Consider the following 22732-nt stretch of genomic DNA (forward strand, 5'->3'; position numbering starts at 1 on the left):
AATAACTAAATGTATGACATCTATAATAATGAAATATGTTAATTTCTTCAGAGGGACTGTGTTGTACGGCCTGCTTGTTATTTATTACTGGTCCGTTTTGAGATACAACTGCAAACTTCCAGGAGTAGCCACAAACCAGTCAGTGTTGAATTTGCCATCATGTTGAAAGAACTACAGATGTACAGATGTACAGTATATACACTGAACAAACACATAAACACAACATGCACTTACAGTTCATGTAAGGAAATCAATCAATTGAAATAAATTCATTAGGATCTAATCTAATCTATGGATTTCACATGACTGGGAATACAGATACCTTTTTAAAAAGTAGGGGCGTGGATCAGAAAACCTGTCAGTTTCTGCTGTGACCACAATTTGCCTCATGCATCAAGACATATCTCCTTTGCATGGAGTTGATCAGGCTGTTGATTGTGGCCTGTGGAATGTTGTCCCACTCTCCTTCAATGGCTGTGCGAAGTTGCTGGATATTGGCGGGAACTGAAACACGCTGTCGTACACTTCGATCTAGAGCATCCCAAACATGCTCTATGTGTGACATGTCTGGTGACATGGAAGAACTGGGACATTTTCAGCTTCCACAAATTGTGTCAGCTTCCACAGATCCTTGCAACATGGGGCTGTGCATTATCATGTTGAAACATGAGATGATGGCGGCAGATGAATTGCGCGACAATGGGCCTCAGGATCTCGTCACGGTATCCTTGTGCATTCAAATTGCAATCGATAAAATGCAATTGTGTTTGTTGTCCATAGCTTATGCCTGCCCATACCGTAACCCTATCGCCATCATGGGGCACTCTGTTCACAACGTTGACATCAGCAAAACGCTCTCCCTCACGACACCACACACACTGTCTGCCATTTACCCAGTACAGTTGAAACCAAAATTCAACCAAATTCACACTTCTCCAGCATGCCAGTGGCCATCGAAGATGAGCATTTTCCCACTGAAGTCGGTTACGACACCGAACTGCGGTCAGGTTAAGACCCTGGTGGGGACGATGAGCATGCAGATGAGCTTCCCTGAGACAGTTTCTGACCGTTTGTGCAGAAATTACTCGGTTGTGCAAACCCATGCAACGTGTTGGTCCCATGTTTTATGAGCTGACATAACAAATCCCAGAAATGTTTCATATGAACAAAAAGCTTATTTATCTCTATTTTTTAACCAAATTTGTTTACATCTCTATTTGTGAGCATTTTTCCTTTGCCGAGATAATCCATCCACTTGACAGGTGTGGCATATCAAGATGCTGATTAAACAGCATGATCATTACACAGGTGCACCTTGTGCTGGGGACAGTAAAAGACCACTCTAAAATGTGCAGTTTTGTCACAGAACACAATGCCACAGATGTCTCAAGTTTTGATGGAGTGTGCAACTGGCATGCTGACTGCGGGAGGGTCCACCAGAGCTGTTTCTGGAGAATTCAATGTTCATTTCTCTACCCTAAGCTGCCTCTAACATAATTTTTGAGAATTTGGCAATATATGTATATATTTTTAAATGTAAATCAAGTGCTATTTGCATGTGAAAATGTAATGGGATGCATTTGTTCCATTGTTAACATTTTTGTTGGTAGCCCAGTCTTCGAAGTTATTGACAAATGAAGGTGTGTGGCTTTAATCATTCTCATCACAAGCTATACAAACCCTGCTGCCTTGACAACTTTAACCTCAGTTTCAACCACATGGAATGCAGCCTACTGTGAGAATACTGCTGATCTTCCTATCTCTTGTTATTAAACCTTTGTTTCCTCATATCACTCAGAACATTAAAGTTTGTAGCCCTTTCCTGCAGTCAAATTACCAAATCACACTCTAGTTGCCTCATGGGTAGAATGTTATTCATATTTTTCATGATTTCATAATAAATCAGCATCACTTAAAAGTTATCTTATGATGTTTCTAAAGTGTAATATTGGGGTGCAAACTCAAACGGAACACATTTCAACTCTATATCTGACACAGTACAGGTGTCTTCTTTTTTTAAGCCCATGTGTGTGAGGTGCATAATTTTGTTTCAAAGTAGATTTGTTTAAGACTACCAAGAAACACTCTGTGTGACCCTGATTTAGCCCACTGCAGTAAAGACTAAACAGAACATTGTTGGTCGCTGGGCTTGTGATAAGACCTCAAAATGCTAATGCAGCACACAGCACCGGTCCTAGAACTTTTTTTCCTATACCGTATTTTGTAAATATTATGTAGTACAATTAGTACACTGTATGTAGTTTTAGTAAGTAGAAGGCAAGACAGATTTCAGACATGGCCTCTACACTAGTTTAAAGACAGAATGTGAAGGAATAGTTTTTGCTTTCCAAGATGGCCACTCTACTTAGGGCTATAACGGCCAAATTTCATGTAACCTGGCAGAATTGTAGAACCCACACAACTGAACATTTGACCACTTTCCCAACAACTTAGGCAGTAACGTAGAGCATTAAAGTGCGGTAGATTCTACAGACCCTACTGACTACTCCAAATGGCAATTTTACATAGGCACAAATACTATTCTTTTCTCCATAAGCCAATATGTAATTCATATATAGTGATTTGCATTATGGCCAATGAAATGGGTGGAATAAAAGGCCAGCAACACTCCATTTTATTTAGTCCACCATCTAAAAGGCACTCGCACATCTGAGCTATCTTTTTTACAGGTGCATGGTAACAGTTGAACAATATGAGAAAAAAGAAGGAACCCACACATTGCTCTTGATATTATCACTGCTCTTAAATAAGCTTTACGTATCGGCCTCACGGTGGTCTGATACATAAAGCTTATTAAAGAGCAGTGATACTGTCAAGAGCAGTGTGTGGGTTCCTTCTTTTTTCTCATTTAGTCCACTATGGAATAACACCATACAGTACCAGTCAAACGTTTGGACACACCTACTCAATCAAGGGTTTTTTTTATTTTATTTTTTTATTACTATTTTCTACGTTGGAGAATAATAGTGAAGACATGAAAGACTATGAAATAACACACATGGAATCATGTAGTAACCAAAAAAGTGTTAAACAAATCAAAATATATTTTAGATTTGACATTCTTCAAAGTAGCCACCCTTTGCCTTGATGACAGCTTTGTAAACTCTTGACATTTTCTCAACCTGCTTCACCTGTAATGGTTTTCCAACTGTCTTGAAGGAGTTCCCATATTTGCTGAGCACTTGTTGGCTGCTTTTCCTTCACTCTGCGGTCCAACTCATCCCAAACCATATCAATTGGGTTGAGGTCGGGTGATTGTGGAGGCCAGGTCATCTGATGCAGCACTCCATCACTCTCCTTGGTCAAATAGCCCTTACACAGTCTGGAGATGTGTTTTGGGCCATTGTCCTGTTGAAAAACAAATGATAGTCCCACTAAGTGCAAACCAGATAGGATAGCGTATTGCTGCAGAATGATGTATTAGCAATGCTGGTTAAGTGTGCCTTGAATTCAAAATAAATCACTGACAGTGTCACCTGCAAAGTACCCCCACACCATCACACCTCCTCCTCCATGCTTCACGGTAGGAAACACACATGCGGAGATCATCCGTTCACCTACTCTGCGTCTCACAAAGACATGGTGGTTGGAACCAAAAATCTCAAATTTGGACTCTTCAGACCAAAGAACAGAATTCCACCGGTCTAATGTCCATTGCTTGTGTTTCTTGGCCCAAGCAAGTTTCTTCTTATTGTTGGTGTCCTTTAGTAGTGGTTTCTTTGCAGCAATTTGACCATGAAGGCCTGATTCGCACAGTCTCCTCTGAACAGTTGATGTTGAGATGTGTCTGCTACTTGAATTCTGTGAAGCATTTATTTGGGCTGCATTCTGCACTGCAGTTACCTCTAATGATCTCATCCTATGCATCAGAGATAACTCTAGGTCTTCCTTTTCAGTGGTGGTTCTCATGAGAACCAGTTTCATCATAGAGCTTGATGGTTTTTCTGACTGCACTTGAAGAAACATTAAAAGTTCTTGAAATGTTCCAGATTGACTGACCTTCATGTCTTAAAGTAATGGTGGACTGCCATTTCTCTTTGCTTATTGGAGCTGTTCTTGCCATAAAATCTTTATTCATTTAACTAGGCAAGCCAGTTAAAAAATAATAAACTTACTAACAATGATGGCCTACCCCTGCCAAACCCTAACTCAGACAACGCTAGGCCAAATGTGCACCAGCCTACAGCCTGGACTTGAACCAGGTTCTGTAGCACCTCTAGCACTGAGATGCAGTGCCTTAGACCACTGCGCCACTCAGGAGCACACATTCAGGAGCACACATTGACCTATCTTCTGTATACCACCCCTACCATGTCACAACACAACTGATTGGCTCAAACACATTAAGAAGGAAAGAAATTCCACAGATTAACTTTTAACAAGGCACACCTGTTAATGCATTCCAAAGTACCTCATGAAGCTGGTTGAGAGAATTCCAAGAGTGTGCAAAGCTGTCATCAAGGCAAAGGGTGGCTAGTTTGAAGAATCTCAAATATAAAATATATTTGGATTTATTTAACACTTTTTTGGTTACTATTTCTATATGTGTTATTTCATAGTTTTTATGTCCTCACCCTATTAATCTACAATGTAGAAAATAGTTTAAAAATAAATAAACATTTAATGAGTAGGTGTGTCTAAACTTTTGACTAGTACTGTATATAGATTCTACAGACCCTACTGAGTACTCACAACCCCACTTTTACATCAGTACAAAGACTATTTTTTTTTTCTACAGCCCAATATTGTGAATATACAGTAAAAGTCTGAACATTGTATTTTTCAATAGTGGTCTTAAAAAATGTTTTTAAAAACATATTTCTGATTTATTTAATGAATTCCTTCTTGCATTTGCTTATAAGCACCATGGCATTGGCCATTGATTACGATTTACAATATTTTGAATAAGTTATCGACATTGAAATGTTTTGAAACTTATATTTTGAAGGTTTCCTCATTACCATACAACATGACTTTGTAACTTGTGCTGCTGGCAGAATAGTACAACAATGTAGTCAGAGAAAGGTATTTTCTGATCGTGGAGTTTATTATTGTTCTCTTAGCAACAGGATATTATGCTGGCAGTGCAAAAAAATGAGATGTTCCTTTTTTAAATAAGAGTTTCCCTTCAAAGAAATGCTAAAAGAAAATAGCACTCCAGTGCAGTACAATAGTTTTTTTTAAATACTACAACCACCTTACAAAAATTGATAATTTTAAATATTTATTTAAAATATTGTATTATTTAAATATGTGAAGTTTAGTAGGGGGACCATGTCTTACATACTCTGTACATACCTAGCACCCTATGCAATACATTGTAATAGACTATACATGGGAAACATTTTGACTTGTAGATAGAAAACTTCTGCCTGTCTCAGCTAAAGTCGAATGGAAAATACTCAGCAGGATCTCTATTGGTTTCTTTTTAGAAGGGTACTTTGTAGCACGGCCTGCTGATGGCTTTTCACTCCCCCCTCTCCATAGTCCCCAATGCAATACACTTGAACAGTAAATATGTGTAGTTTTGGAGGGGGACTCATGCCTATCCAGCAACACAGCTTTAAAGGATGTGGTACTTGTCACAGTCATGAAATTAATACGTGCTCAACAACAACAAAAGAAACACAAGAAACAAACTTTGTTATTAAAACGAAAATCTCATTTATTTACAAGTTAAATGTAATGAATATTAAACTATTAGTACACAGTATATTAACGCTTGCAAAGGCATTTTCTGTAAAGTTTTAAATGCATTACGTAGTCGTTTTCTCTCTGGTGACTCATATAAAACAAACCCTCGTATTCCATTGTGATAAAGTATTCACATTGCCCTCTGATAAGACTGCTTTAGAGCCCTCTAATAAGACAACTTTAGAGCCCTCTAATAAGACAACTTTAGAGCCCTCTAATAAGACAACTTTAGAGCCCTCTGATAAGACTGCTTTAGAGCCCTCTAATAAGACAACTTTAGAGCCCTCTGATTAGACTGCTTTAGAGCCCTCTAATAAGACAACTTTAGAGTCCTCTAATAAGACTGCTTTAGAGCCCTCTAATAAGACAACTTTAGAGCCCTCTGATAAGACTGCTTTAGAGCCCTCTAATAAGACAACTTTAGAGCCCTCTGATTAGACTGCTTTAGAGCCCTCTAATAAGACAACTTTAGAGTCCTCTAATAAGACTACTTTAGAGCCCTCTAATAAGACTACTTTAGAACCCTCTAATAAGACTACTTTAGAGCCCTCTAATAAGACTGCTTTAGAGCCCTCTAATAAGACAACTTTAGAGCCCTCTAATAAGACAACTTTAGAGTCCTCTAATAAGACTGCTTTAGAGCTCTCTAATAAGACTGCTTTAGAGAACAAATACTGTAAATATGACAGGACTTCTATTAAGACAAAGGCCAAGTAAAAATCACTTGACAATTTGGAGAGATGGGCTATATGATCCATGAATCAGTCCTAAACCCAAATCCAAGAAGCAAACCTTTGGATTAATTGCGACCAAGGTGGGGTGAAAACAATTCTTGCAAGGCTGTGCATAATTGGGGTGAAATAAACATATAGCGCCATGATTTTCCTTGGATACTGCCTCAAAAATATCAATAATCGATATTTGGCACCTCCATTAGGGCAAGGCATGAGTGCATGGAAGTCTACCATGGAATGTAGTTGTATTCCACACAGGAAGCAAATAGGGTAAGCAACAAAAAGTGTTATTGTCACACCTTGATCTGTACCTTCCTGTACCTTTCCCCACGTACCTGGATTACTGACCTCTGCTGACCCTGAGCCTGCCTGCCGTACGGTACCTTTGCCCCACCTATCTGGATTATTAACCCCTGCCTGTCCTTGACCTGTCTTTTGCCTGCCCCTTTTGGATGAATAAACTGTTGTTAATTCGATGTTGTCTGCATCTGGGTCTTACCTTGAAACGTGGTAGTTATGGTGTTTTTTCATTCCAACTGACATTCACAGCAACAGTACGTTAATTTATGTATAAATGCATATGTATATAACACAGTCCCCCTCCAAAACTACACATATTTGGTTGGTAGAGACCCTATTGAATATTTTCCATCCCACTTTAGCTGGGCCAGGTAGAAATGTTTTCTCTGTACAGACAAATTCTGAACATAACATCGCATTTTTTTCATTATTGGTTTAAAAAAATATAAATGTTATTTGTTTCCATACATTTCTTTTTGGCGTAATAAAAGTGGCCATTGATTAAAATTCTATATCTTTTTAATGAGTTATCTACAATGCTTAGCTTTTTTATAATCCAGGCTTTTATTTTGAAGGTTTTGATTTACCATACCATGTGGCGTCATCGTTTGTGCTGCTATAGTGAAGCACTTATATGGACGAAAACAGCTTGGATTCTAGAGCAAAGTAAATGTCTGTGTTATTCAATGATGTTGAGAAATGAGAATGATAACTATTTGTGGTAACGTGTCAGATCGTACGACTTCTAGAAAATAGTTTCATTTTTATTGGAGAGGAGGTGGTAGCGGATAAAATCCTATTGTCTGCGCATTGCACATTCTTTACTATGGCGGAAAAGTCAACTACGATACATCTATGGACTATTTTACTTTCTACCAGTGTTGGCATAATTTGGGGGAATCTGGCCATTGGTAAGTTACAATGTAACAATTTTTGCGGTTTGGAGGACTTTGAACAACTCTTTCTGTCAAAAGTTAATTATGTCTTTGATGAAAATCAACTGCTTTTTTTCAAGCAATTCATTATCGGTGTTTCATTGTTTTTCATTTTGAAACTTGAGTTTAATATTTGTTCGATTGTAAATTAATTCCATATAGTGATTTCTTGTGAGAATATATTTATTTGGTAAAAAATGTGAAACATACATTTACATGTATCCTTAGTGGGGGTTACAAAGTGTCTATAAATGTGGCTAATTTTAAAAGTACTTGTTTATTACCTTAAGATAAGCCCCCAGTACTCAATTGTTTATGTTTTTGTTTTAATTGGACAAAAGTAAAGTTGTTATCATCAAATACCTTGAACACTTCAAATAGGCCTATATAAATCCAATGCTATATGCATGTGGAAATCCCATGGGATCCATTTGTTTATGTTTTTGTAGGGGCCCCTGAACACTCTCTTATGGTATTACATTATCCTACAGAGTGTAACTTTAATCCCAACCTACAGTATATGCTTGCCGGGCTTTTATAAAGCCAAATCCAGGTGGTACTGATTAAAAATAGCCTGGAAGGATTCTAAGTTTGACCAGTTACTTGGAATGCACAAACCTGTCGGGCAGCCCCACACTCCAATGTGCCGTTTTTGTTTCAATGCAGTGTAGTGTTTTTATGTATTGTTAAGGGTTTTGCTGATCAGTGATGTCTGCTTGGCTCTTTTAGGGACCTATGGTAAGGACAAACGTTCAGTGCTGAATAGATTAATCCCTCTTTTATTCCCCTCCTCTCATGTTGAAAACCAGCAGGCTCCAGACCTCGTAGGGTAAGAGTTGAGTACCCCTGAGTTATAGGATGATAAATCCTGTATACGAGAGTTTTGGTGCATGTACAGCCAACTAGCGCTAGCTAACGTTAACCACCTAGCAAAAACAGTTATTTGTTTATTTTATTTTTACAAATCGATTCTTGGAGTCACAGTATCGATATAAAAACTATACAAATAATATTGCGATGCTCTACTGTATCGATGTTCACCCGCTTCTCTAGGTTTGTGTAAGGTATGTAGCCTACGACACCGTGTGAAGAGAAGTGAGAGAACAGGTTTGGCCTTTGGACTCTGGCATCACTAACAAAGTGGATCATTGCTTCCAGGGAGGCAAAACAGTTTGCTTCCTCTGTTAACAGATTATTTGACCTCTGAACTGCTGGTATTCCCCCCTTCCTCTCTGTCCCAGTGAAAGCTGGTGTCAGTTCCCTTACAAACAAATGTATGAGCTTACATTTATTTCACTATTGAAACCATATTTTCACATGTATACATTTAGAGAACCATATTTTCAAATGTATACATTTAGAGTTCACATGTTAACACCACCTTTTCACATGTGAGGAAATTGCAGTTTCACATGTTAAAAACATTCACATGTGAAAATCTCAGTTCACATGTAGAATTGCAAGTTCATTAGCAGTTTCGAAATCTGGGGTTGAAATAATGTTATTCTCCTCACATGTGAAAATATGTTTCCACAGGTGGAATTAGGACAGTGGTGGAAAAAGTAACCAATTGTCATACTTGAGTAAAAGTAAAGATACCTTAATAGAAAATGACTCAAGTAAAATACTACTTGTATAAAAGTATTTGGTTTTAAATATACTTAAGTATCAAAAGTAAAAGTATACATCATTTATAATTCCTTATATAAAGTAAAACAGACAGCACCATTTTCTTGTTTTGTAGCCAGGGGAACACTCCAACACCCAGACATCATTTACAGATAGCCAGGGGAACACTCCAACACTCAGACATCATTTACAGATAGCCAGGGGAACACTCCAACACTCAGACATCATTTACAGATAGCCAGAGGAACACTCCAACACTCAGACATCATTTACAGATAGCCAGAGGAACACTCCAACACTCAGACATCATTTACAAACAAAGCATGTGTGTTTAGTGAGTCCGCTAGATCAGAGGCAGTAGGGATGAACAGGGATGTTCTCTTGATAAGTCTATGAATTTGACCATTTTCTTGTCCTGCTACGTATTCAAAATGTAACGAGTACTTTTGGTTGTCAGGGAAAATATATGGAGTAAAAAGTACATTATTTTCTTTAGGAATGTAGTGAAGTAAAAGTTGTCAAAAATATAAATAGTAAAGTAATGTAAAGATACCCCAAAAAACGACTTAAGTAATATATTAAAGTATTTTTACTTAAGTACTTTACACCACTGAATTAGGGTGACCACATCTAAAAAGCCCAAATGCGGGACAAGGGAACCATTTTGTGTGACATTCACAGAACAGTGGACAGAATAATTTTTGGGGTGGGCAGGTTAATGGATGACCTTCAAATGGCGACATAGTTCTGCTGTATGAAGGTCACTTCCTGTTAAAGGGGCAATCCTCAGTTGTAACATTCCATTTTGGACTTGTAAATTAATGATATGTACCCATAGATTTTTTAAAGAATATAATGTATAATGTAAATGCCTCATGAGTATATCCCATCAGAAGCCAAAATATAAGCTTGTTTTACTCCAATGTTTGTAAATAAAGTAAATGTAAACAGTTCACTGTATAGCCTAAAAGCATGTTTAAAACTATCATTTTGATATTATGGATGGTCAGTCCTTGCATCCATAGCGTGGAGTGGTTGAGAATGGTTGCATTTCTCTAGCCCCATCTCTCAGCTTTTTACTGAAACTGTGGTGGGGAGAACACTTTGTTCATGTTTCAATTAAGGATTGCTGCTTTAAACACCTTTAAAGAGTAATAGTGATATTATATGGATAAATCCTCTAGTGAGGGAGTTACTTTTGTGCCAATAATAACAAGTAAAACATCTAAAGTCGAGAACTTAATTCTTAGCATTGCAAACAAAACATAAACACAAAAGTATGGATAGCCAAACAAAATATTGCATGGAAATCATTTCAAAATGCGAGAACAAATTAATTGTAAATAGATGCAAAAAAATTGTTTTCAGTGATTTTTCTTTAATGATAATGTGATTAAATAAAACACCTCCCTCTTTCCTGCAATTTTCTCTATCTTTGGTTATGTTACCCTGGCCGTTGCTGCCTTTTTTTTCCCAGTGACATGTTTTGGCACATTCATTCTAGCGATATAGCTACTGCTGATTTGCCTCAGAAGCTAAGCAGGGTTGGTCCTGGTTGGTCCCTGGATGGGAAACCAGATGTAGCTGGAAGTGGTGAAAATTAACATGTAAAAAAAAATGTCACATGAGCAAAAAACAAATTCGCCAGGAAAAGTACATGTGAAACTTCACACGTGTCTGAAAACCACGTCTCTGACTTGTGTGAAAATCTCAACTAACAAACATATATATATTTTTTAACATGAACATTTTCACGTGATTTATTCACACGTCTGAAAATAAAAGGTGTCTTTTTTCAAGTCATTTTTTTCATGTGTTTTTTTTGTGGTTGTGAGGGCTAACCTGGTCCTTTATCTGTGCTGGTTGTTGAACTGTGACCATCAGAGTTTGCAAGACAGCAACAACATATCTAGGACCAGGCTAAGTGGCAGTAGCCTGTCTTGATATTTTATAAGGATATTGCCATACACATATTTGCTTCGTCCCATATCTATTTTTTACTGTTTAGGAAAGACTGTACCAACAGATCTGGAATCAGGCTATATGAATATGACTTTGCTGAGAAAAATTACTGAAATACTCCAGATATTTGGGAGATTCCTCTGCTTACATTGTATGGTTCCTCCCTTAGCACAGGGAGAGGGAGAAACAAATGCAGAGTGGTATTGAATATCAAATGAGCTGTTCCACCCCCTCCTATACAATCTCAATACAGTTTGTTTCCATTGAGTTAGGCTAATCGTGGTGGCTTGAATCATTTGAGTAGTTCTAACTCTGAGGGCAAAATACTAAATGTAGGGAACTGAAATGTTAGTTTCAATTGCAGATTATTCTCCAATCCCCCTGTGGCATTATTTTGTGTTTTTTGTTGTGAGAAATACAGTATATAAAGTTATTGACTATTGATCTAAGGTAGGAGAAATGACAGAGATGGTCTATAATATTGTATCAGGCTTTGGAAATGACTGTCCCTTCCTGCTCACATACAGCTGAGCATCATGGGAGTCCCTATGTTTACCGTGTCTCTGGAGGACATGGCCGTGGCGGGGTCTCCCCCGACATGCCAGGACGTCAGGGTCGGTCCTCCCAGCCCACTGTATCCCCCGAGACCCTCATCGTACCAGCCCATGCCCCGAGGGTCCACCTCAGCCAGGATGACATCAGGAAGCTGAGGTTACTATCTATTAATCACTTGTTTGTATTGTTGTTGTTGTAACTTTTGTCTTGTTGTCTTTTTTTATTATCATTAGGTAGATGTTATTTGTTTTACCATTCTGAACCCCTTTGGGAATAAGTATTTGTATTAATCAATACGTGAGCTATCCTCTGAGGTTTAAATCACATCTTACTGATGTGATTTCATTTGCAACCGTAAAATTCAACAACATTTAACTCAACTCAACTTCCATTTCATTCAACTCAATTCTATTCTATTTGATTCCATCCAGGTTCAAGTCTACGGTGGGTTCGGTGCACCTATCCGAGGGCCACGAGGCAAAGTTCAACTGCTCCATCGACATCCCTGACGCCAACCTGGACCTCACCGTGCTGTGGTGGAAGAACAACATGGAGCTGGCTGAAAACCTGCAGGTGGTCATCAACGAACTACAGACTGTCACACACAGGGTCATGACCCTGCTGTCCACCGTCAGGTAACTGTGATGGGAGGACTTGGGTGTGAGCAGGAGACATTCATGGCAGACACAGAATGTGAAGAAAAGAGCATTTGGATACTTAGATCCTTGCAATTTTTTGCAATTAAAATGCCAATCTTCCGGTCACAGTCGACCTTCGTCAGAGCATAGAAACACAAACACAAAGTGACACAGAGAGTGCAATCAGTATTATAAATCAGGTGGTTCTGAAATGTCTGGATTGCTACATTTCTCCACTACTTGTGTGTTTCAGCATAACTCATGTCCAGAGAGCTGACTCTGGGGACTACCGCTGTAGACTGAGAGTCAGTGACATAGAGATAGAGTCCCAGCCTATCATTATCCAGGTCGAAGGTAAGTCCCAACATCATACGAGTGCTTCAAATGGATGACAAGGGTTTCCATGACTGGTTATTATATACTGTGTCTTTTAGGTGACCAGTTTGAGCAAGACGAGGCGTAGAATCACTGATCTTGATCATAATAAGTAGTTATTTGCAATGTAAGGTGATTCTGCACAGCCTGACTGCAATGTAGTCGATCTCAAACATGTACTGTTTGTCTGTGTGTGTTTTTAGGTCTACCAACATTCACCAGACAGCCTGATGACAAGAACGTAACTCGTAACAGCCCCTTTAACTTGTCGTGTGAAGCGGTGGGTCCCCCGAATCCTATCAGGATCCACTGGCTACGCAACGGAGTGCGTGTGATAGGGTACATTACCTCCTCCCCCAGCAACTACACTGTACCAGGTGAGAGAGACACATACATGCACGCACACACACACGAGAGCACATGCACAGGCTCATGCACAGATGAGCACATGTACGTGCGTATACATGCACACACATATGCACACACACACACATATGCACATACATGCACATATGCACATACACACACATGCACACATATGCACATACACACACACATATGCACCTACACACATGCACATACCCACGAACATGCACATAAACACACATATGCACATACAATCTCTTGCTTTCATATGAAGATTTGAACTGGCTGCCAATACTATCTCAGTACCTCTTTCTGGGTTTCACAAAGAGTCTGGAGGTGTATTGGATTGTTCTATTGCTCCATCATCTTAGATTGGATCCCAAATGGCACCCTATTCCCTATCAAGTGCACTAACTTTGACCAGAGCCTCTGGGCTAAAGTGGTGCACTACATAGGGAATATGGTGCCATTTTGGAGATACCCTTAGCCTCTCTCCTAAGGCCTAGAAAACCTCTTAAAAAAGTAATCTATATACATTGTGTGCAAAGGCATGAGGAGGTAGGCAATAAATAGGCCATAGGAGTGAATAATTACAATTTACATTTTGCCTTGCGAAAGTATTCGGCCCCCTTGAACTTTGCAAGGCTTCAAACATAAAGATATAAAACTGTATTTTTTGTGAAGAATCAACAACAAGGGGACACAATCAAAAACTGAAAAATTGGGCGTGTAAAATTATTCAGCCCCTTAAGTTAATACTTTGTAGCGCCACCTTTTTTTGCTGCGATTACAGCTGTAAGTCGCTTGGGGTATGTCTCTATCAGTTTTGCACATCGAGAGACTGAAATTTTTCCCATTCCTCCTTGCAAAACAGCTCGAGCTCAGTGAGGTTGGATGGAGAGCATTTGTGAGCAGCAGTTTTCAGTTCTTTCCACAGATTCTCAATTGGATTCAGGTCTGGACTTTGACTTGGCCATTCTAACACCTGGATATGTTTATTTTTGAACCATTCCATTGTAGATTTTGCTTTATGTTTTGGATCATTGTCTTGTTGGAAGACAAATCTCCGTCCCAGTCTCGGGTCAGACTCCATCAGGTTTTCTTCCAGAATGGTCCTGTATTTGGCTCCATCCATCTTCCCATCAATTTTAACCATCTTCCCTGTCCCTGCTGAAGAAAAGCAGGCCCAAACCATGATGCTGCCACCACCATGTTTGACAGTGGGGATGATGTGTTCAGGGTGATGAGCTGTGTTGCTTTTACGCCAAACATAACGTTTTGCATTGTTGCCAAAAAGTTCAATTTTGGTTTCATCTGACCAGAGCACCTTCTTCCACATGTTTGGTGTGTCTCCCAGGTGGCTTGTGGCAAACTTTAAACAACACTTTTTATGGATATCTTTAAGAAATGGCTTTCTTCTTGCCACTCTTCCATAAAGGCCAGATTTGTGCAATATACGACTGATTGTTGTCCTATGGACAGAGTCTCCCACCTCAGCTGTAGATCTCTGCAGTTCATCCAGAGTGATCATGGGCCTCTTGGCTGCATCTCTGATCAGTCTTCTCCTTGTATGAGCTGAAAGTTTAGAGGGACGGCCAGGTCTTGGTAGATTTGCAGTGGTCTGATACTCCTTCCATTTCAATATTATCGCTTGCACAGTGCTCCTTGGGATGTTTAAAGCTTGGGAAATCTTTTTGTATCCAAATCCGGCTTTAAACTTCTTCACAGCAGTACCTCGGACCTGCCTGGTGTGTTCCTTGTTCTTCATGATGCTCTCTGCGCTTTTAACGGACCTCTGAGACTATCACAGTGCAGGTGCATTTATACGGAGACTTGATTACACACAGGTGGATTGTATTTATCATCATTAGTCATTTAGGTCAACATTGGATCATTCAGAGATCCTCACTGAACTTCTGGAGAGAGTTTGCTGCACTGAAAGTAAAGGGGCTGAATAATTTTGCATGCCCAATTTTTCAGTTTTTGATTTGTTAAAAAAAGTTTGAAATATCCAATAAATGTCGTTCCACTTCATGATTGTGTCCCACTTGTTGTTGATTCTTCACAAAAAATACAGTTTTATATCTTTATGTTTGAAGCCTGAAATGTGGCAAAAGGTCGCAAAGTTCAAGGGGGCCGAATACTTTCGCAAGGCACTGTAGCAGATTAACACTGGAGTGATAAATGATCAGATGGTCATGTACAGGTAGAGATACTGGTGTGCAAAAGAGCAGAAAAGTAAATAAATAAAAACAGTATGGGGATGAGGTAGGTAAATTGGGTGGGCTATATACCGATGGACTATGGTACAGCTGCAGCAATCGGTTAGCTGCTCAGATAGCAGATGTTTAAAGTTGGTGAGGGAGATAAAAGTCTCCAACTTCAGAGATTTTTGCAATTCGTTCCACTCATGCTTTAACAATCTGTCTGTCTGTCTGTCTGTCTGTCTGTCTGTCTGTCTGTCTGTCTGTCTGTCTGTCTGTCTGTCTTCCACTGTCATGCTTTAACAATCTGTCTGTCTGTCTGTCTGTCTGTCTGTAGAATTACTGGGTGTCATTTTCTATTAAGGTATCTTTACTTTTACTCAAGTATGAGTACTTTGTATGTGTACTTATGGTTACTTTTCCCTCCACTGGTCAAGACTGAGTAGGGCTACAACATTTTGGCCTGGAGATTTGCTAAATGAGTTATAATTTGAATCCTGGACTGACAGAGTGGGGACTGCACCTTTGAAACGCTCCAAAACACCTAAAGGGGCCTTAATGATTAATTAGTAATAAATATCTTGAAGCTGAGCAGTGTTGTGAGCATAAAACTTTAAGTTACCTGCCTCCATTAGGTTCTCCCACAGACAAACACCTGTCTTCAATGTGAAAATATAAAATTGGCTCTATTGGCTCAATTTACAGCAGTTAATTTACTTGGTGACCTGGGGCCAAGCATTCCTTATTTTTTATTTATTTTTTATTTTGGGGGGTAGATCAGCTTTAATATTGCATATAGATTGTGGGTTCTATCAAATTGTTACAAATTGTTACATTGTTTCCAATCCCCCATATTTAATTCTATTTTATCCTTACATATATTTTACATTGAATTTATGAATCTAGGGCCTCCCGAGTGGTGCAGTGGTCTAAAGCACTACATCACAGTGCTGGCTGTGCCCCTAGAGATCCTGGTTTGAGTCCAGGCTCTGTCTCAGTTGGCCGCGACCGGGAGACCTGTGGGGTGGCTCACAATTGTCCCAGCGTCGTCTGGGTTAGGGGAGGGTTTGGCTGGCAGGGATGTTCTTGTCCCATCGTGCTCTAGCGACTCCAGTGGCGGGTTGGGTGCAGTGCACGCTGACACGGTTGTCAGGTGTACAGTGTTTTCTCCGACACATTGGTGCGGCTGGCTTCAAAGGTTAAGCGGGCATTGTGTCAAGAAGCAGTGCGGCCCGTCTGTGTTATGTTTCGGAGGACGCACGGCTCTCAACCTTCGCCTCTCCCGAGTCCGTACGGGAGTTGCAGCGATGGGACAAGACTGTAACTACCAATTGGATACCATGAAAAAGGGGTTAAAATAATTCATGAATCTTTTGAGCTCTGTGGTTTGATTTGGGTCCGGTACTGTTCAGTTTAAATATATATATATATAATTTTCCCCTTGGTAGTGTTATCAAAAAGCACTGCATTGATTTTCACTGCTACGCACACGATACACAACTTTACATTTATGTCACCAGTTGTCCAGACACAGTGGTGAGTTGTAGAGCCTTTAGTAGTCCAGACACAGTGGTGAGTTGTAGAGCCTTCAGTAGTCCAGACACAGTGGTGAGTTGTAGAGCCTTCAGTAGTCCAGACACAGTGGTGAGTTGTAGAGCCTTTAGTAGTCCAGACACAGTGGTGAGTTGTAGAGCCTTTAGTAGTCCAGACACAGTGGTGAGTTGTAGAGCCTTCAGTAGTCCAGACACAGTGGTGAGTTGTAGAGCCTTTAGTAGTCCAGACACAGTGGTGAGTTGTAGAGCCTTTAGTAGTCCAGACACAGTGGTGAGTTGTAGAGCCTTTAGTAGTCCAGACACAGTGGTGAGTTGTAGAGCCTTTAGTAGTCCAGACACAGTGGTGAGTTGTAGAGCCTTTAGTAGTCCAGACACAGTGGTGAGTTGTAGAGCTACTGGCTGGGAGGTGAAGGGTGGAGGGTTAGAGGCCAAAGTTGTGTTTTTTCCAGCATGTGCTGTGGCACAGTGTGAGTTGTAGAGCTACTGTGTGTGGAGGTGTGTGTGTGTGCTGTGTGTGTGTGTGTGTGTGTGTGTGTGTGTGTGTGTGTGTGTGTGTGTGTGTGTGTGTGTGATGGGGGTTGTAGGGAAGATGGACAGATCGGGGGATGGCTCCCTGGACAAAGGCCTCATTCACGGGATGGCCCACCACCCCCACTCTGCTTTACAGGGAGGGACTGGAAAGGGGAGCTGGCTGGGGACTGCCTGGCTGCAAGCTGGCAGGGTTTACTTACATCCATGTCTCTGGATGTTACGGTAGCCTTTCCTCCCACTAACACTGAGCAGTTTCCTTCCCTTTTCTGACTTGATTCTGATTGGGCCTGTTCAGCTTTTGTTACTGGGGTGGTAGCCTACTGTTGTTACAGGTAGCCTTTGCTCCCTCAAATTCTGACCATTTTCCTTTCTGTATATTAAAGTCCAGTTTGCCACTGTTCTCTCCCAGAAAAATACATGTTACATAATGATTTACAAACCTAGTCCCCAGAGGCACAGTACAGGGTCAGACCATGACCACATTACATGCCCACAATCTCCTCAGAGCACAAAGGGAACAAATGTGTTACAGTGTATTCAAAGATTTTAGATTCTCCTTTAGTTGAAAATGGAAAAAGACATTGGGGCAGAGGTGTGTGTCCCCAAGTGTACTCCTTTTGACTACAGCCCAATTGAACCTGGTCAAAAGTAGTGCACTGCACTATATAGAGAATATAATGCCATTTGGGACGCATACTGGGTTATATGAGGTTGTTCCGCAACCAGGTCAGTTCAGCAGTGAAAGTCTGGTAGAATGGAACCATAGAAATAGAATGGAACCTTGCCAAACCTGATAATTACACACTGTTTGTTGGACTTGGAACCGCAATGCAATACTTTCAGGGCTCTAGTTACAGAGAGATCATACATTTGGCTCGCTGGTTATAGAGAGATCATACATCTAGGCTTGATTGAGGTTGCCTGACCTAATCGAACCAATAGAATAGTCGCAAAAGTGCAAATCCCTGCCCATTTGGCACTCTAGGCAGACTAAAGCAAATGCTAAAAGTATTTGAGAGATTTTAAATAGTATTTCAACCCAGTTTCAGCTCACTCCACCCACTCACTCTCTCTATGCATTTACTGTAATCCACTAAACCAGTGTCAATGTTGTTAGCCTTTTAGTTGGAATGGTCACTTGCAAGTCTCAAGAGATTCCGTTTTGGGCTGCAAGAGTTGTCTAGGACAGCCATCAATAAATGGTGTCGGTGTGAAGAGCAAGTGTCTGACCTTTGCTTTGTGTGTTGTCTTTTTATTTAGACTCTGTAGTACTCATTGAATGATCTGTGAGTTGGAAGGCCCTCTGAAAGACGCTGTTAACATGGCACCCGATTCCCTTTATTGTGAATTACTTTTGACCAGGGACATAGAACTCTGGTCAACTTTAATGCACTATATAGAAAGGGAAGCTGGACGCAGTCGTTGGCTGTTATTTACTAGATTTGGCTCTTTTCGCTGTTGCCTGAAATAGACAAACCTTGGTTTGCCAAAAAGGCTTTCCTGCTCTATAAAACCAGTATCATAAACTGAGTAACTCTCTCTCTCTTACTTTCTCTCTCTCGCTTTCACTCTCTCTTTCACTCTCTCTTTCTCTCTTTCTTTCTCTTTCGCTCTCTCTCTCTCTTTCACTCTCTCACTCGCTCTCCCTCTTTTTACTCTCTGTCTTTATCTCTCTCTCTACCTCTCTCTCTCTCTCCCTCTCTGTGACCATTCACTGGCTTCTCTACAGCCTATCTCAGTTTGTAATGGGAGGTTATTTTATTTGTCTGTTTGAAGAACTTCAACCCTGCTGGAAGTATTTAGTAACTCTGAGTGAAAATGAGATAGATCATGAGACTTTGAGAGATGTCAAAACTTTGATCATAGTTTTACCAAAGCGTAAGGTTTTAGTTTATAAAGGATTTGTAGGTATTTATATTACAGGTCGACCGATTAATCGGAATGGCAGATTAATTAGGGCCGATTTCAAGTTTTCATAACAATCTGTATTTTTGGGTGCCGATTTCCGATTATAAAAAATAAAATAAAAATGTATTTAACTAGGTAGCCTGCCTGTTACGCGAATGCAGTAGAAGCCCAGGTAAATTGCTAGTGTGACGGATGTGAAATAGCTAACTAGTTAGCAGTGGTGCGCGCTAAATAGCGTTTCAATCGGTGACGTCACTTGCTCTGAGACCTTGAAGTAGTGGTTCCCCTTGCTCTGCAAGGGCCGCGGCTTTTGTGGAGCGATGGGTAACGATGCTTCGTGGGTGCAATGTAACAAGAACATTTAGATTTAGGGATGCCACCCATTAGATACGGAACCGTTCAGTATTTTATTTCACTTAAATAATAAATGTTTTGTTTTCGAAATGATAGTTTCCGGATTCGATCATATTAATGACCAAAGGCTCGTATTTCTGTGTGTTATTATGTTATAATTAAGTCTGATTTGATAGAGCAGTCTGACTGAGCAGCAGCAGGCCCGTAATCATTCATTCAAACAGCACTTTCGTGCATTTTGCCAGCAGCTCTTCGCAAGCACAGCGCTGTTTATGACTTCAAGCCTATCAGCCTAATGGCTAGCCAGTTAGCTGGGTGTGCGCTGTTTCAAATATGACTCGCTTTTAGATTTGGAGTAGTTATTCCCCTTGCGCTGCAAAGGCTACGGCTTTTGTGGAGCGATGGGTAACGATGCTTCGAGTGTGGCTGTTGTCGATGTGTTCCTGGTTCGAGCCCAGGTAGGGGCGAGGAGGGGGACGGAAGCTATACTGTTACACTGGCAATACTATAGTGCCTATAAGAACATCCAATAGTCAAAGGTATATGAAATACAAATGTATAGAGAGAAATAGTCCTATAAATACTATATTAACTACAACCTAAAACCTCTTACCTTGGAATATTGAAGTCTCGTGTTAAAAGGAACCAACAACTTTCATATGTTCTCATGTTCTGAGCAAGGAACTTAAACGTTAGCTTTTTTACATGGCACATATTACTTTCTTCTCCAACACTTTGTTTTTGCATTATTTAAACCAAATTGAACATGTTTCATTATTTATTTGAGGCTAAATTGATTTTATTTATGTTTTATATTAAGTTAAAATAAGTGTTAATTCAGTATTGTTGTAATTGTCATTATTACAAATAAAAAATCCATTTTTTAAAAATCGGCTGATTAAATCGGTACCGGCCCTTTTGGCCCTCCAATAATCGGTATTGGTATCGGCGTCAAAAAAAAAATCATAATCGGTCGACCTCTAATTTATATAGACCTTATACTGGACTTAGGAGGTAAGCTTCTGTACTTTTGAAACACTCTTGTTTAAAATGTCAATATTTGACTGCCGTGACAACTGAGTGAGAGGCTCCATACCCTGACGAGACTGATGTGGCATTATGTACTACACTCTTAGAACCTAAAGGGTTCTTTGGCTGTCCCCATAGGAGAAGAACCCCTTTGGGACCCCTTTTTCTAAGAATGTACATTACACATAATACTCTACACATCATGTTTCTACTCCTCACCAAGACAACAGGCTCGTTAGATATTCAGAGGAAAGTAAACAAAACTAGAAAAGGTAAATGTCCTGAAGAAAAATGTGTGTAAAAGTATGTTGTACGGTGGTGGTAGAAGTTTCAATTGGTAAAGGCTAATGTAGAATCACACTGAGGGTACACTACAAAACAGATTCATTAGATATTCAGAAGAATGAAAACAATAACAAGCCAAGCTGTTTCCAGTTCCAGTCAGCTCTCATGGGCAGAGCAGGCAGTGCATTGTGGAATGGTTTCTGAGCTTGGAGGCAGAGCAGGCAGTGCATTGTGGAATGGTTTCTGAGCCTCGAGGCAGAGCAAGCAGTCAATTGTGGAATGGTTTCTGAGCTTGGAGGCAGAGCAGGCAGTGCATTGTGGAATGGTTTCTGAGCTTGGAGGCAGAGCAGGCAGTGCATTGTGGAATGGTTTCTGAGCATGGAGGCAGAGCAAGCAGTGCATTGTGGAATGGTTTCTGAGCTTGGAGGCAGAGCAAGCAGTGAATTGTGGAATGGTTTCTGAGCTTGGAGGCAGAGCAGGCAGTGCATTGTGGAATGGTTTCTGAGCTTGGAGGCAGAGCAGGCAGTGCATTGTGGAATGGTTTCTGAGCTTGGAGGCAGAGCAGGCAGTGCATTGTGGAATGGTTTCTGAGCGTGGAGGCAGAGCAGGCAGTGCATTGTGGAATGGTTTCTGAGCTTGGAGGCAGAGCAAGCAGTGAATTGTGGAATGGTTTCTGAGCTTGGAGGCAGAGCAAGCAGTGAATTGTGGAATGGTTTCTGAGCTTGGAGGCAGAGCAGGCAGTGCATTGTGGAATGGTTTCTGAGCTTGGAGGCAGAGCAAGCAGTGAATTGTGGAATGGTTTCTGAGCTTGGAGGCAGAGCAGGCAGTGCATTGTGGAATGGTTTCTGAGCTTGGAGGCAGAGCAAGCAGTGCATTGTGGAATGGTTTCTGAGCTTGGAGGCAGAGCAGGCAGTGCATTGTGGAATGGTTTCTGAGCTTGGAGGCAGAGCAGGCAGTGAATTGTGGAATGGTTTCTGAGCTTGGAGGCAGAGCAGGCAGTGAATTGTGGAATGGTTTCTGAGCTTGGAGGCAGAGCAGGCAGTGAATTGTGGAATGGTTTCTGAGCTTGGAGGCAGAGCAGGCAGTGAATTGTGGAATGGTTTCTGAGCTTGGAGGCAGAGCAGGCAGTGAATTGTGGAATGGTTTCTGAGCTTGGAGGCAGAGCAAGCAGTGAATTGTGGAATGGTTTCTGAGCTTGGAGGCCGAGCAGGCAGTGAATTGTGGAATGGTTTCTGAGCTTGGAGGCCGAGCAAGCAGTGAATTGTGGAATGGTTTCTGAGCTTGGATGCAGAGCAAGCAGTGCATTGTTATGGAAAAGGTTTCCAAGCATGAAACACTGGACAGTGTGGAAAAAAACAACAGCACAAAAGGGACATTATTTGGAGCAGGCCTACGCTGGACAGATGCAGGGTTTAAACACTGCTCCTGTGTGGTGGTAGCCAGGAGAAAGAACCCAGGCATTGAGAGAGACGCCATTGGTCCAGTCGGGACTTTAGTAGATCAGAAGCGGTTGCAAAGTGGAAAGACTCAAAAGTTTAGTTTATTGTTGAGGTACTGCCATTATCTAACCTAACACTAGGCCTATGTTTTGTCAAGGATGATTCAAGGATGATTCAAGGATGACTGTGGTTTACAGCGTTTAATCTCACGCTCACAACA

At 40.6% G+C, this 22732-nt stretch overlaps 1 protein-coding gene across 1 annotated transcript in view; it reads left to right on the forward strand.

Annotated features, from left to right (window-relative positions):
• The first annotated feature begins 7367 nt into the window (after positions 1-7367).
• The window catches only part of mertka (c-mer proto-oncogene tyrosine kinase a), a 39447-nt gene continuing 24082 nt past the window's right edge, over positions 7368-22732 (forward strand). The window contains exons 1-5 of the mRNA XM_042306209.1: positions 7368-7660; positions 11803-11986; positions 12262-12465; positions 12722-12822; positions 13047-13220. Of these exons, the coding sequence (XP_042162143.1) occupies positions 7576-7660; positions 11803-11986; positions 12262-12465; positions 12722-12822; positions 13047-13220 (748 nt within the window). The 5' untranslated portion in view covers positions 7368-7575. The remainder of the gene's footprint in view (positions 7661-11802; positions 11987-12261; positions 12466-12721; positions 12823-13046; positions 13221-22732) is intronic.

Source organism: Oncorhynchus tshawytscha, linkage group LG25, assembly GCF_018296145.1.
Source record: "Oncorhynchus tshawytscha isolate Ot180627B linkage group LG25, Otsh_v2.0, whole genome shotgun sequence".
NCBI classification, from domain to species: domain Eukaryota; kingdom Metazoa; phylum Chordata; class Actinopteri; order Salmoniformes; family Salmonidae; genus Oncorhynchus; species Oncorhynchus tshawytscha.